Raw genomic sequence first — 16,486 nt, 5'->3', positions numbered from 1 at the left:
GAGGCCTTGGGCGTGCCAAAAAGGGCTCTCAAACTCTCCACCTCTGGTAACAGGAAGATAACTTTTTGCATAGCCAAAGGGCTCTCTAGACGCGGGTGGCGCTGTGGTCTAAACCACTGAGCCTCTTGGGCTTGCCGATCGGAAGGTCGGCGGTTCGAATCCCCACGACGGAGTGAGCTCCCGTTGCTCTGTCCCAGCTCCTGCCAACCTAGCAGTTCGAAAGCACACCAGTGCAAGTAGATAAATAGGTACCGCTGCGGCGGGAAGGTAAATGGTGTTTCCGTGCGCTCTGATTTCCATCATGGTGTCCCGTTGTGTTCTGGTTTCCGAACGTTTTGGAAGTCGAACGGACTTTTGGAACGGATTCCTTTCGACTTCCGAGGTACGACTGTAGTTCAGGTGATGGAGGGATCCTTTAGGGTCAGGCATGACCCCTTGCCTATACAGTGGTACCTCAGGTTACATACGCTTCAGGTTACATACGCTTCAGGTTACATACGCTTCAGGTTACAGACTCCGCTAACCCAGAAATAGTGCTTCAGGTTAAGAACTTTGCTTCAGGATGAGAACAGAAATCGTGCGGCAGCAGCGGGAGGCCCCATTAGCTAAAGTGGTGCTTCAGGTTAAGAACAGTTTCAGGTTGAGAACGGACCTCCGTAACGAATTAAGTACTTAACCTGAGGCACCACTGTATCTGCAATCCCGGTTCGCAGCAACCACGGAATCATAGACCCATATAATCCTCTAGTTCAGCCATTTGCAATGCTTTGAAACCTCCAGCGAAGGAGAGTCCCAGTTCTATCCCGATGTATTATTATTATTATTATTATTGCTATCATTTCCTTAAACTCCTGAAATAAACCACAAGCCAGTGTACAGCATAAAACACAAAACAGCAACAAAGTCCCTACCTGTAGGCTTACGATCTGCATAAGGAGACACGGGAAAGAAGGTGATAAGAAACAGTGTCTGTGTGTTGGGGGGAAACAATCAGTCAGATCAGAGGAGCCTTGGGCAGACGGTTCAGTCTCGAGACATTCCTTAGAGGGGGCAACATGAAAATATCTGGAGGCAAGGAGTTCCAAAGATAAGGCCCCACAACAGGAAAAGGCATCAAGTGACGGGAAGAGTTTCAGCGTTCCTATTTGCATTTTATTGGGGAAACGTTTCCAGGCTGAGGGCCCTATTTCCTTCTGGACCAGCTTCCGGGGGCCATGTGCCCGTGGTGGGCGGAGCCAGAGGCAATAGTGGGCGGGGCAATGCATGTAACTGTTGTTGTTGTTTAGTCGTGTCCGACTCTTTGTGACCTCTTGGACCAGAGCACGCCAGGCACTCCTGTCTTCCACTGCCTCCCCCAGTTTGGTCAAACTCATGTTGGCTGCTTCGAGAACACTGTCCCACCATCTCGTCCTCTGTTGTCCCCTTCTCCTTGTGCTCTCCATCTTTCCCAACATCAGGGTCTTTTCCAGGGAGTCTTCTCTTCTCATGAGGTGGCCAAAGTATGGGAGCCTCAGCTTCAGGATCAGTCCTTCCAGTGAGCCCTCAGGGCTGATTTCCTTCCGAATGGAGAGGTTGGATCTTCTTGCAGTCCATGGGACTCTCAAGAGTCTCCTCCAGCACCAGAATTCAAAAGCACCCATTCTTCGGTGATCAGCCTTCTTTATGGTCCAGCTCTCACTTCCATACATCACTACTGGGAAAACCAGTATATAATTTTGTAAAAATGATTTAGAAAGAAAGAAAGAAAGAAAGAAAGAAAGAAAGAAAGAAAGAAAACTTCGTGGAGGCTACTAGCCACAATGTCTATTTCTCTCTTCCAGTGTTAGGCCTTCAAATACCAGTCGCTGGGAATCACAAGTGCAGAGGCAGATTTATTTTTTAAACCCGGTCTACCTTCAGGGGAGGTTGTGCAAATGACTGAGAGGTGATACACCCTTGGGGAAAGCATTGCTTGAAAATTTGTTTTAATTCATTAATTTAACACACTAGGAGGTGGGTGGGCAGGATTTCTCGGGGGGAGGGAGCAGCTAGGAGCTGAAAGGCTACGGTTTAATCCAATGTTAGGTATACTCACTGGAGTTAAAGAACATGATTAACCAAGATTCATTCACCCCAGTGGGTCTACTCTTGAGTCAAACTTTGCTGGAAAACCCACAAGAATCCTCTCCTTCCAGTTTTGGCCAACCTATTTTCTTTTACCGTCCTCAACCTTCCCATCTGCATTATGGGGACAATGATGCAAGCTGCCTCACAGGGTTGTTGTGAGGAAGAGCCACGCTCCGAGGGATTTTAGAACTCCCTTAGGAGACGAATAGAGGGTTGCATCTTTACTTAACATTCCCAGGAGCCGCTGAGAACCAGCTTAACGCCATTGCCTTCTTGTGTGTGTGTGTGTGTGTGTGTGCAAAGCTTTGTGGTAATTTTAACCAAAGAGGGGTCAAAATATAAAACAGAAAGTGGATTTGAGAAAAGTCACTTCCCAAGGAATAAATGCAGCTGGGCTTACTTCTGAGTAGACGTGCAATGGATTTGCACTGCAAAAGTAAGTGCCGAGTCTGCCGTGCAAATCTGTTGCACGCCCACCGGAAAACGAGCCCCCAGTTGATCTCCCATTTTGTAAATTGCAAATCTGCAAATTGCAAACTGGCCTTTACCGCTCAGTGTCCGCTCGCTACCGTTTCGGCCTCGTTTTTCAGATTTATTGGCGGGCTTTGTTGTTCTTGCCTGATTTTTTTAATTATCTTGCGTGCAAACCAACCTCGGATGGCGGTTGATAAACCAGTGGCGATAATAAACAAATAAGTAAACGAGCGTTGACAGCAGCAGCAGCAACAACAACAACATCAGTGGGCTTGCAGCCACTGAAGTCCTCAACTAGAACACTAGATTTTCAGTGGGTCTACTCTGAGTAGGGAAAGCTAGCTGGCCAATATAATCATAATTTGCAAGCAGGTTAAAGACAAAGGAATGAAGACCCCCCCCTTGTAAAAAAAAAAAGAACCCCCCCCCCTTTTCTCCACCACCATTAGCATCCAGTCTTATTTTTTTGGGGGGAAAGACCCCCACTTTAAAGAAAGCTTTGGATTTCTGGCTTGCACCTGAAAGGGGAAAATCTCTTTCCAGCTGCTGCGTTGACTTCTTGCAAAGATGTGTTTTTTTTTAAATGACCCCCCCTCCTCCATTTCCACGCTCTTTCCTTCTGGGGCTCCCCCCCCCCCACTCTCATTCTCCTTCCTCTCTCTCTCCCTCCTCAACAGAGCTGAAATTGACTTTAAAAAAAATAAAAAATCTCCAGGAAAAAGGAGACCCACATGGCTTTGGTGGGGGGTGTGGCTCAGCGTCACCGGCCAACCAACCTTGAGACTTGGGGGCCCCGCCCCTGTTGAGTGCTTGGGGGGGGAGACATTGCTGGGGAAAGGGGGGGGGGAGAGAGAGAGGGAGGGAGGGAGGGAGGGCTGTGGTTACTTTAGGCTGACTGGCCAAGTGGTAACAATGTTTCTGTATCAAGAGTAGAGGGGGGGGGCGGAAAGGAAGGCAGGTCTCTCTTTTTTCTTTTTTCTTTTGCAAAAGGAAAAAAAAAGGCATTGAAGGCAAAAAAAGGGGGGATTAAAATAAAGCAGAAAAGGGAGAGAGGGAGAGAGAGAGAGCGTGCAGCGGTAAGGCTTAAAAGAATCCACAGAAAGGGGAAAAGAACCTTTTTTTAAAAAAAAATTATACACAGAGGGATTTTTTTGTTTCTGTTTTTTGGTGCCACCAGGAAAATAACAAAACCTCAAGGTGGGGGCAAGCATGTTTTATTCAGGAAAGAAAATGATGAGATGCATGCATTGAAAATGAAAATGAAATCTTGCAAATTGTGTGTTGGGAGGGGGAGGCATTTGGTATAGTATTTTTTTTTTTTGCATTTTTGGAGGGGGGGGGATGAGGGAGAGGAGGGGGAGGTGTTGTTTGAAGGCCTCCCCACCCCCCTAACTTGCAATCTTAATGCCCCCCTTTTTTCCCTTCTTACCAGTTGCAAGGAAGCTTAGGTGGCACAATAAAAAAGGGGGGTGGTTGAGTGAAAAGGGGAAGGAAAGTAAGATTACCCCCCTTTTTTTCTTTTCTTTTCATTCTTTCCTTTCTCATGAGAGAGAGAGAGCAAGCAAGATTTCAATTCGTGCTTTTCGCAAGGGGACGATCCACTCCCTCTCACCGCAAAACTTTGTGTTATTTACATCTTCCTTCCTTCCTTTTTCCATTTCTTCAGGAAAAGACAACACGGGGGTCCCATCTATTACAAACAGAAGCAGAAGAACCACAAGGCATCTTTTCTCTGCTTTGAAAAAAAAGCAACAACCCAAACCCGGGAGCAAGTTTTGAGTCCTCGTTCTTTGGGGGTGATACCTTTTTTCCCTTTCTTTCTTTCTTTCTTTCTTTCTTTCTGCAAGAAATTCATCTCATCTTCTCAGCCAACCGGTTGCAAATTGCAGAAGGAAAGCCCGCAACAAGGTTTTTATTTCATTTCAATTTTTTTAAAACTTCTCTTTGGAAACCAGGAATTTGTTTGAATGCAAAGTTGTCGGTTGGTGGCCGTTTTATTTATTTTTTTCTAATGATATGCTAGGATTAGCGGCTCTCCAGAGACGAGAGAGCACCTCAAAGTTTGCTTGCAGACTCCACAGCAATTTCCCCCCTCTCTCTCTTCCCCACCCCCAGCAAGAGTGGGGAGATTCTGGGCCAGTTGACATGCCGAGGTTTCCTCCTGTAACCTCTCAGCCGCCGTGTACTTCCTCCAGTATTTTTGAGTTACCCAGTTTCTTAGAGATGGAACCTCCCTCTTCCCTGCTCCATTTATGAAGAGTTTGAGAGAGCTGGGAGTAACTCAGACCCTGGGAACCGAAAGTTGCGGTGATGTCTTCTTAAGGGAGTGTGGGCTCCGGAAGACCCACGCCACACCCTATCTGTTCCTAGATAGCACACATCTCTTGTCTATCTATTAAGAAGCCTTTTGTTGCAAAAGCAAATTCTGATCACCCCCATCAATGCGCTGATTTGCAGTATATTTTGGCTACCAGGACGCTTGTCTATACCTGCCACCTTTCATGAGAAAAGAAGGACCATTCAGCCAGCGAGAGCTATTGGGATTCTCTACCATGGAATGAATTAGGGATGTGTGTGCGATAGTTTGCATCGGGAGAGAGAGAGAGAGAGAGAGAGAAGTGAAAGGAGGAGGAGGTGGAGGAAGAGACACAGGAAAAAGTCTGGACTGTCCAGGGGAGACCTAACCTCCCCGAAAAAAACGCGCCGAAAGAGCTATCCGCCAGAAAGCACTTGTGCAAAGTGCAATGCCTTTTTCCTAAACGCACACCCACACCCACACAAAAATTCCCCGCAGCTTTTCGTGGAACAAAAGAAAGAAGGGGAGAAGAGGTGGAAGAAAGTGGAGGAGAAGGGGGGGTACGATGCCGAATTTGGAGGTAGCTGCGTTGCTGGTGGCCCTGGTTGGGGTTTGCGTGTGGACGGACGACAGCAGCAAAATTATCTCAGATCGTTATGCGGTGTACTGGAACAAAAGCAATCCCAGGTAGGATGGAGGGGGGGGAGCCAGGAGGAGACCCCCCTGTCTTATTGCATGTTTTAGACCTCGGGAATTGTTGCCCTGTCAGTTTTTGGGTGTGCATGTTTTGGGTGGCGGCGGCTGTAGCCCCAAAGGGATGATGTACACAAGGCACTGTTATAGTCCATGCATTCTTCTTCTTATTATTATTATTTTGTCCATATATTTTTGCGTTGCAAGATTTGGGAGGAATGGTGAAACTTCTTTTTAGAAGGGAACAATAAATAAATCTCACAGGCTGATACTTGGGGAATCTCTTATCTTCTCAAATGAGCCTTTTTTGCGGACTTGCCTGAAAATTATTATGATGTAAAAGGAAACCCAGTCTTGCCAATGATGTCACTGTTGGAAGGAGGAATGGTTTTTAAAAGTGTGGGTTTTAAAAAAAAATATTATCCTGTCTCTCTGTCTGTCGTTCAAAGTCCTTGCCAGGAAAACCAGGGTTTCACACACGGCCTGGAGGAAGTTTGACCCACAAGTGTCTCTCTCTCTGTGTGGTAAATAATTCCAGAGAAATCTGACGGAGGTCTAGAAAGCAAAACTTCCAAACAGAAGAGGGTTGCTATATCTCTGTGTGAGATGCCCTTCTTTTTAAACTCCCACTGCGCTCCTGTGTACTGAATTGCATCTGGGTTGTCGAGACAAACTGATGTTCATACACAAGTTCTGGGTTTGCACCCAGTGCGAAGTCCTGCTCAGACCATATCCATTTAACTTAACGGATGCAACTAACTGCGGTCCATTAATTTCAAAGGTGCAGAACTTAGTTGGATACAACCCTCTGCGATTAATTCTTTGCTAAGTGGAAAGTGATTCTCTCCCCCCCCCCCCAGTTTCCCCTATTGAACTCAATGGGGCTTATTTCTGATCTATCTCTCTATGAATGATGATATTGTCGGTCTCTTTAGGATAACTGATATGCCAGGTTTTTTTTGTGTCAAACTTTTGGACTTACTTTGCCCTATTTTGAAGAATTGGGGGGGGCACTTATCAGTTTGTCTTGAGGCTGACATTCTGAGTGTGTGTACCTATATAGCAGGGCTGTTTGAATATTTTCATCTATCTGTTTCCCCGTTTTTTCAAGGCTTAAGTTTGAGAAGTTTTGCTGCAGTCTCTGTCGCCTCCCCCCCCCTCCAAGCCAGATATAAAAAACGGCGGTGGTGGGGTTAGCGAAATATTTTTTTTTTTCTGAACAGCTGTTTTACGTTTGGAATCTGAACCACCGAAGAGTAGTGGTGGCAGGGTGTGTGTGTGTGTGTGTGTGTGTGTGTGTGTTGAGGTGGGAAATCATTCTTCCAGAAGTCAATTCTCGGAAGTTGTAATTCTGGGCAGCCAAGAGGAACAAAATGATAACAGTTTTCAGCAGAACTGCAGACTGTAAAATCAATTACGCGTCACTTACAGGGTTGCATCTTGTCAAATTAAAACACCAGTTCTCTCTCTTACACACACACACACACACACACACACACACACACTGGAGAGGAGACCAATTCTTGACCTGTTTCCTTGTGTTTCCCCCCCAACCTCTAACCTGCTGGTCAAAATCATCTCTTGCCTGCTCCTTGAAAAATCTTGGAAGGGAAATAAAAGTGGTTTTTTTAAATAAAATAAAAATAAAGTAAGGAACATTCATTTCCAAACCGGCTTGCGGCCATAGACTCCATGGGGATACTTCTAAGTTGCTTCGAAAGCCGGGCCACTCTCTCTATGGAGCGCTGAAAGGTTAGCGAGGCTCATCATGGCTTCGTAAGGTTTTCTCTTACGTGATGGCGAAGTAGGTTAGCTTTCCCCCTCCATCCTTCCCTGCTTTCTAAGGATTTATTGGGCAAGGGAGTCCATGACCTACAGCCTTGGCTGTGAACTTCAGGCACATCCGGGCCGACTTTTGGGTTTTGTTTCTGGGTCAGTTTTGGTGTGCTTCACCCATTTCTGGTACCCCCAAAGTGGAAGGGCACCCCCACCTTCTAGATCTTACAACATGAACATGAATTAGAGCAATCAGCTGGGAGGGAGGGGGCCGTGCTGCTCTTTCAGGGGGAAACCCTCTTTCTCTGTCCACCGTAAGAGTGCGGTTCCAGAAATGGATGGTTCCCCTTCCCTCCTCAAGAGCTCGTACCAGCTTTCTGAAGTCTCAATAAGTTGAGAACCGGCTGTTTGGACCACGTCCAAAATTCTGATGGCGCATCGTGATCGACAGGATTCCCCCCTCCACCTTCTCCCCAAAACCCCTTAAATGTTGCAGATAATTTTTATTTCTATTTAAAAGATACCCCCCCCCCAAAAAAAACCACCACTCCTCCTCCTCCTTTTCTTTTGAAATCCCCCTTAAATTAAAGGAGAAAGAGCGATGAGAAAAACTTCAGTTGCTTCTTATTGCTTCTTATCTGAACTTTTTTCCATGCGCAGCTTTGATATGTTGGCGGTGTTCGTATCCCCCCCCCCATTTAAAACTTAAAGATCCTGGGGCACCCGATTTCTTTATGCGCTTTTAGACAAGCTGTGGCACACCCCCCCACCTCCCCAGGTGTGTTAAATAGGCCAGTTACTGGCGCTTGTTCCACTGAACTCCTTTTGATTTACATGTAATTTTTCTAAATAGAAAGCTTCGGCCGTTTTTGCCCGGAACGGTCTCGAATTATTTGCGGGTGCAAAATTTTGAGAGTTCGGGGGGCCCTTCTCTGCTTGGAGGCTTGGACGCTCCTTCCTGTTCCTTTGGTCGACGGCGCCAGCAAAGATGGCTATTGTTGCAGGGCCCACTCAGCTCCTTGCTGAATGGGCAGCAAACAAAACAGAATAGATCTCTTCGCGAATGCAAAAGCGAACCTTTCCGGTTGTGCAGAAACCTGGGGGAAATGCGCCAAAACGCGGAATAAAAATATTTGCCCAGTGCCCAGCTTTCAGAGAAAGTCACCCACCCCCCGTTTCCTCCATTTTTCCATATATACCCACATCTCAGTGGAATATAATTCCCCCCCCCCTCCAGTCCCCACTCTGGCTGTGAGAAAGCTCCGAGGGGAACCTTTAATAGCAAAATCTCTCTCTCTCTCTCTCTGTCCCACACCCCCTAGCCCGTTTCCTGCCATTATGAATGAGGGCCTTCATTCTGGAGATGAAATGTTTTAAAATTTGAGGGGAATTTGTGACCTCTTTTCAATGAGGACCTCTGTGGCGGGTCGCGCCGGGGGAAAGGGGGTCGGTTCGCCAGGCCGACTTGGCCTCCCTAAATCCGGCTTCCTGAATTACTGACCAGCTGGGTCTGGTACGAAACATCCGGCGGCTGTCTGTAACCCAGCGGGCATCTGTGGCACCTTCTTCGCCCGCAACCAGGAGGTTGCAAGCCCCATCGAGACAATACCCTTTATCTACGCTCTTCTTCCATTGCTCACCTAGTATTTGGGGCTGACTCTGGCTTTGGGGGGTGCAACCTCCGACCTTCACAGGGATTATATTTCCCTGGGTGATTTTGCATTTTTGCAATGGGCTTTTTTGGGGTCCCCCATCTTCCCTCCTTTTCATTAATATATATATATGTGGGATTGATCAAAACGAGAGCGGGTGGCCCCGCCTTAAGACCACAATAAATACGTTGCCTATGTTTGCGTGGTGTAAGATTTCTTGCCGCAAAGGTGAACATCCTTTGGGACGGCAATGGTGTGGTTTATGTTGGTGATGTTTGCATGTATGATTTCCTCGCGTTGCTGTCTATCGCTATGATGGCTTAACGAGAACCGTTGTGTCCTATTCAACCTTGAGATTGCCCCTCTCCCAAGGCCCACGATGCAGGGCTCTGCCCGACCCAAATCCTACTCAGAGTAGACTCACTGAACTGAACGGACCTCAGACAACCATCTCCCTTGATTTCAATGGATCTGCTCTCCTGAGTTATGACTTAACGTTGAATACAATCCGTAGCTTTTAGGAAACAGAGACTTATTTGGGCCACTATCCTAATTTGTCGTATTCCCTCCCTGTCACGAACAAATTAATGTTTAGCATGGCAGCAGTAATACCTGCTGGTTAGTGTATGTGTGTTCTGGTGGAGGCAGGGATCTAAACTTTTTTTTTTTAAAAAAAGCAAGAATATGGAATTGAGGAATGGAAGGAAGCCGGTGAATTTTAGCCACCTAAAACCAGCAGTGGTCATACCTAGCGTGGACTCATCCTAAGCCAGGGGTCAGCAAACTTTTTCAACAGGGAGCCGGTCCACTGTCCCTCAGACCTTGTGGGGGGGGGGGCGGACTATATTTTGAAAAAAATAATAATGAATGAATTCCTATGCCCCACAAATAATGCAGAGGTGCATTTTAAATAAAACCACACATTCTACTCATGTAGAAACACCAGGCAGGCCCCACAAATAACCCAGAGATGCATTTTAAATAAAAGGACACATTCTACTCATGTAAAAACACGCTGATTCCCTGACCGTCTACAGGCTGGATTGAGAAGGCGACTGGGCCGGATCCTGGCCTTAGTTTGACTACCCATGTCCTAAGCTGTTGTGGTCCCCCCGTCTTCTGTTTCTGCTACTTTGATATGAATTTGCATCTTGCACCGTCGCTCCATTTGGTTTCAGGTCGGTGGCGTTTGCACAGAAAATCTCAGGGTTCCTCTGTGGTTTTTTTTTTACTATCTTCTCCTCTGCTGGCTTAAACCCCTTCACACACCCCCTTCCTCAATTATTACTTCTTTGAGGTGGCAGTGGGGAGAGACAAATCAGGTGTGGTTCCTGACATTGACCGTCGCAAAATCCGGTCAATGATGCTGCGAATCTTATGGAGCGTGAGATGAGGGGATGGTTCTGCTGTGGCCTAAAGTCAGGTGGCCTGAAAGGGTCCATTTCATGGGCAGCTGTCCCCACATGGGGAGAGCGGATCCCGAGGCATATGGGACCCACCCGAGTACTTCAAAGGTGGCGTTGGCCTGCAACCTGGAGCAATAAAAGCTCACCCTCTGCATTTGAATAACACCGATTAGCCCATGTTTCCTTTTTAGGACAGTGATTCTCACTACTGAAAGATTCCAAGGACTTTAAAAAATGATAATAATAATAATATATGGAACATAAGGGAAGAAAGACTCAGTTTTCCCAGTACTGACCCAGCACAGATTGACAAAATATATGCACACCCAAAGTTGGCAATTTTGGACTGGGCGATCTATCCATCGCAGACCAGCAGTTGTCTCACAATAAAAAAAAAGGAGGAATCTCAATACATGTAATGGATGGTATCTTATCCCTCTCTTTGAAAGATAGGGAATCATTCAAAACAATAAACCTTGCATGCTCATATGTGTGTTTATCTATATCTATATCTCTTTGCTCATCCCGTCCTTCCCATTTTATCCCTTCCATCTGGAAGCCAACGTTCCCATCCCAGGGCACATGTGACTCACCCAGTAAAAAAATGAGAGACAGAGGGATGCCCTCCTTGATAATTGCGTCTAAATTAAAAATCAATTGTAAATTGAGACGCGGGAAGCAGTCGCCCCTTCCCAACACAATTTTAGATCACCCGCAGGCATCCTTGATATCTTCGACCCGCCGCCGTGTTTTATGTGGTCGCCGTGGGTCCGGAGAACGTGGGGAGATGTTTATTAAATATGTCTCTGTGTCGGCTGTTGATTGAAATCACAGCGGGAGGGTCGGGTTAGGTACATGGGCCGGGACGGATGCACTTTTCTGGGTTTGAATGAAGGGGTGTGTGTGTGTGTGTGTGTGTGTGTGTGTGTGTAGGGCATGGTGTTTCCACCCCCAAAACCCCCCAAAACAAAGCTGAGCCGGAATCAAAGGCCGAGCTTCTCCTAGACCCGTCTCCGAAGACGGCCGCCATGTTTATATTCCGCAACTTGGAAAGAGACTAGTTTCCATATTGGTTTGTGTGCCTCGCGAAGAATACATCAGTGCCACAAACAGTGGAATTGTTGGTTGGCGGGGGGATATTGAGGTGGGAGGAGGGTGGATATTGCCTCAATGGAGCTACAAAAGTTGACCGGCGGCAGGCAGTGAATCTTATGCTTCATATCTCGGGGCACAACAATTGGTTTTCTTTTCTTAAATGGCTTTGCCATCAGATTGGCACCCAAAAGGGTGTGTGGATTTTACAGTCCCAATATTTTTGTAGGGTTTCACCAGGAGTGCCTGCCTTTCGCTTGTCTTCTTCCCCCCTCCCCTCTTGGACTCTTTATTTTAATCTTTCCATCTAATGACTAGGACGTAATACTTTCTTGGTGCTTGGAGCCTAATTCTCCATAAAGCTGATATTCTGAGGTGGGTCCATTGTATCGCCACCACCAGAGGGTCGAATCAACTTTGGCAGAGTCACACACACACACACATATCAATCACCATGCTTTTTTAAAAAAACCATGTTGATAAAATCATTGCTTTTGTGTGTGTGCAAATGTGTGCAAGAGAAAAGTTTTAAAAAACAGCCCCGTTCTGAGAAGGGGGTGACGATTCCGTCAGAAGCCCGAGCAAATTCTAGTTCTTCGTGCCGGCATGATTGGATAAATCATTTCGAACGTAACAAGAGGCAAAGATTTGTTTCCCGGCTACATCCAACCTGCAACGGTGTAATGGGCAGTTTTGGAGTAATTCCGGAATGACAGTTTTCCTGCCGGCAAATGTAATTCCTGAAAAGGCCCCCACATTTATATATATCAATCTCTGTGGAAGGGGGAGAGAGAGATAGAGATAGAGAGAGACGGGTAAATGGCCGGCTATTTTCTTTCTCGATTGTCAACGCAGGTACATCCCATTATTTCATCTTCCTTTGCCCCCCTGGCCTGTATTTAGCTACACAAGTGTTTTCCTTCCTCCAATTTTTATTATCATCATCATCATTATATATATATATATATATTTTCTTTATATATAAAAAAAACTTTGACGTGACGGCCAGTCACCTCTGGCTGTAAACATGTGGTCATCGACTCCACGCTTGACCACAAAGAAGTACTTGGGGGGCAGTGGAGGGGGGGCACATTTGCCCCTCCTGGGTTCGTGATGGCGCAACAGCTTGGCCATGTGGAGGAGACTCGCATGTGGAGGAGATGGGGAGCTTTCCGGATAGCGACAGGCTTGTGGGCTTTCCAGGGCTGGTCGTGGTCGGAACCAGAATGCAGATGTTTCTAGACAGATGTTTGGCCCGATCTGGGCAACGTGGCCCAGAGGAGCTGGCTTGGGGGCTAACCCCATTGTGTCCAGCTTAAAATTCTCCACTTAGACGTCCTAAATAGGAACGTGGGAAGGCTGCCTTTTACCAACTCAGTACGGCAAGGGCTCCCCAGGGTTTCAAGAAGCAGGCATTCCCCATCCCTACCTCCCATGTTGTGATTTCTGCATTGCACGGGGGTTGGACTAGATTTTGGGTCCCTCCCCACTCTACAATCCTGCGATTCTACACTGTGGGGGATTGAACCAGCGACCTTCCTCTTGCAAAGTAGGTTCTCTGTCACCTAGGAGGGGCAACATCCCTTTGCGCATTTCTCTGGGTCAATTCGGGTCCATCCCAACAGCCTTAAGGCCTTCAGGATAGCCCGCGAAGATTCGCGCAGACAAGACCCAGCTCTCCTGCTCTCCTTCCTCTTCCCGAACAAACGGACAGCCTCACACGTTTGGGACCGCCTGAAAACGAAGTGTGTAAGGGCATCTTTCAACGGCTCCTCCTCAGACCAAAGTCTGATCTGACTGCCCCAAACGCCGGTTGCGAGTGGTGAGACCTGGGTCCAGCTTGTGGACATCTCTTGGGGCAGAAAGCTGGGCTACGAGGTGGCCAGGCTTTTTTGACCTTCTCCGCTGCCTTAATTGGCACGGCCGAAATCTGAATCCGGGCTTTGAGGCACGTTCGGATGGGGTAGAGACATCTTCATGTTCTCCAAAGCCTCTTCCATGAGGTGCCTGCAATCTCTCTGCTTTGGCGATATCTCGCCCCGCGAAATGTCCCCCCCGGACGTACGGCAAGATCCCCTTCCTTCATTGGCAGGGCAAGCCGGTCTGCTTCATTCGCCGAACGGCTATCCCCGCCGCCGCAAGGTACCGCCTGGCAAAATGGCTGCCTGCCACCTCCTTGCAGATGAACCTGGTCCTTGCAACTCCGTAGGTTGAAGATCTCAGTCCATGTTGTGTAGGAGGAGGGGGAAGGCATTGGTGACGCAGCTCAGATTTGTTCGCCTGGAGCGAGGGCCACAACAACTCCCAAACTTTCCCCCAACCACTTTCAAATATGGATGCTTCCCCCTTCCCAGTTCCTTCCACAGAGTTGACCAATTGGTTTTTTTATGTCTGTGTGCTTTTGAGATATCTCCTCTTTCTCGTGTCTTGGCTATCCGGACACAGTCCTGCTTTTCTCATGGATGTATTCTTCAATAAATAAATTAAACCAATGGTTCTTTTGCGGATTCTCGGTTTCCCTCCTCCAGGGCCAGTCTGCGTTACCTTCTTTTCCATTCCAGAATCTCCCGCAGGAATGCATTCGCCCCTGGCCCTGTACACAAAAAACAGACTCAGTAGGAACTGGATTCCTCACCCCGCCTCGCAGAAGGTCTCTGCCTCTGCCTTCCTTCCCCTCACCCCATTTTTTTAAAACCTCGTGCTTTTTGGGATAGGGTTATACACCTTAAAAAGAAAGAATAAGTTCTCACCTCAAAAATCCCTTCAAATGTTTCCCCCTCTTTTCCAAACCGTTAAATCCGCTTAGCGCCTCTCTGAGGTGGATAGGCCGCACAGTTAATAAACGGCAGATGCAAACAAGGTCCAATTTCTCCGACTAGATTTTTTTTTCTGTGTGTTCTCTCTCTTTCTTTCTCTCTAGGGAGCACAATTCCTTTCCCCACAGGTTATTCATTTCGCATCCAGATGCCGTCTCCGTGCTGAATTCGAAATGAAGGAGAAGCTTCATGCTGCTTTGCCGAGTAAAGATGGGACTTTCCCCCAGGATCGCTGGGCGGCTACGTGCCCATCCCTCCCCCCAAAAAAAACACCTTTAAAAAGCTTTATTTCAAGTTCAACTTGCTTGAAGAAAGCTCCACACGCCAAGCGATTGGGTCCACTTGCAAAAAATAAAAACCCAGCCCATTCCTGTCAGTTTTCCACCCATGTTTGTTCCACAGTTATATCTGTGCTATCGCCCACCATGTACATCTTAATAGATATATTTCAAAGCGCCTACGGTTTCTGTGCATTTTGAAAGTAGTGGGGCGTACGGGGGCACCCCAGTTTTCAAAGGTTGGGGGCATCGCTGGCTACGTCTATAGGTATGCACAGCTCAGGTTGTAGCTTTTGTTGTCGTTGTCGTGATGCGTACATAAAACTATGCGTATAGTGTACCGGCGTGGATACATGTGGCTGTCCAACATGTTTCGCGGAAAAACGCCATATGTAGCATATATATATATATGGAATGTCCATGCGCACAAAAATGTATATTTCATAGATATTGCACACATTCCATGTACTGAACATGTGTGGGTGTTTGTGGGTGGGTGTGTATAGCGTTTTTAATCTGCTGAGTAGGTTGGAAATCTCTAAGGGGTCATACACTATTTTGTATATGTATGCAGACACGTACACAAACCTTTTTTTTTGTTGTGTATCATTTCATTCTGGTGGTCTCTCGTAGGAAAGGCTGGAGTAAAAGCTGCAAGCCTGTTTGCGCGTGATACAAAGTGAAATAAAATGTGTCTACACCATGGGTAGGCAAACTAAGGGCGAGTTACAATGTTAAAAAACTTTAAAACAACTTGCAATCATGAAAATACAGGCGGTGGGTCCTAAGACTCTCAAAGGACAGGATAAAGAGGTGCGTCTTCAGGAAGCTGTAGAACATGGATGGGCAAATGAAGGCCCGGGGGCCGGATCCGGCCCAATAGCCTTCTAAATCCAGCCCGCGGACAGTAGTCTGGGAATCAGTCTGTTTTTACATGAGTAGAATGTGCCCTTTTATTTAAAATGCATCTCTGGGTTATTTGTGGGGCATAGGAATTTGTTCATTTCCTCCCCCCCAAATTTGTTCATTTCCCCCCCAAGGTCTGAGGGACAGTGGACCAGCCCCCTGCTGAAAAAATTTGCTGGCCCCTGCTGTAGAATGAAGGCGCCAGGCATACCTTTGCGAGAAGCGAGTCCCACAGCTTAGGGGCCACCACAGTGAAGAACCTCTCGTCCCTGGGCTGCTGCCCCCCCAAACTTCTGATGGTGGAGAAACTACCAAGAGGGCTCCCTCCGCAGACTTCACCACCTTAAGAGGGTCCATACGGCAGTACTTCAGATATTTGCAAATATATCTATATCTATATATAGATACATAGATATATATAGATAGAATGCAAGAGGAATTACCCTGGAATTGACTAGGTAGGAACAGACCATAGCTTTGAAATACACCAGTGCAAACAGTGGTAGCTCGGGTTAAGGACTTAATTCGTTCCGGAGGACCGTTCTTAACCTGAAACTGTTCTTAACCTGAAGCACCACTTTAGCTAATGGGGCCTCCCGCTGCTGCTGCGCCGCCGGAGCACGATTTCTGTTCTCATCCTGAAGCAAAGTTCTTAACCCGAGGTACTATTTCTGGGTTAGCGGAGTCTGTAACCTGAAGCGTCTGTAACCCGAGGTACCACTGTACTTTTATAGGCATGGACACGGATATTATATATTTGCTTGTAGCGGCTGTGTTGCACTTAATAATAATAATAATAATAATAATAATAATAATAATAATAATAAACACCCCGCCCACCTGGCTGGGTTTCCCCAGCCACTCTGGGCAGCTCCCAACAGAATATTAAAAGCACAATAAAACTTCAAACATTAAAACCTTCCCTAAACAGGGCTGCCTTCAGATGTCTTCTAAAAGTCAGGTAGTTGTTTCCTTGACATCTGATGGGAGG

At 47.0% G+C, this 16,486-nt stretch overlaps 1 protein-coding gene across 1 annotated transcript in view; it reads left to right on the top strand.

The window, feature by feature from the left end:
* Positions 1–5,192: 5,192 nt before the first annotated feature.
* EFNA2 (ephrin A2) overlaps positions 5,193–16,486 on the top strand; it is a 169,797-nt gene continuing 158,503 nt past the window's right edge. The window contains exon 1 of the mRNA XM_079961008.1: positions 5,193–5,563. Within this exon, the coding sequence (XP_079817134.1) occupies positions 5,442–5,563 (122 nt within the window). The 5' untranslated portion in view covers positions 5,193–5,441. The remainder of the gene's footprint in view (positions 5,564–16,486) is intronic.

The sequence above is a fragment of the Podarcis cretensis genome, assembly GCF_951804945.1.
Source record: "Podarcis cretensis genome assembly, chromosome: 18".
NCBI classification, from domain to species: domain Eukaryota; kingdom Metazoa; phylum Chordata; class Lepidosauria; order Squamata; family Lacertidae; genus Podarcis; species Podarcis cretensis.
Note: the sequence above shows the minus strand (reverse complement) of the source record. Positions and strands in the feature narration are given on the sequence as shown.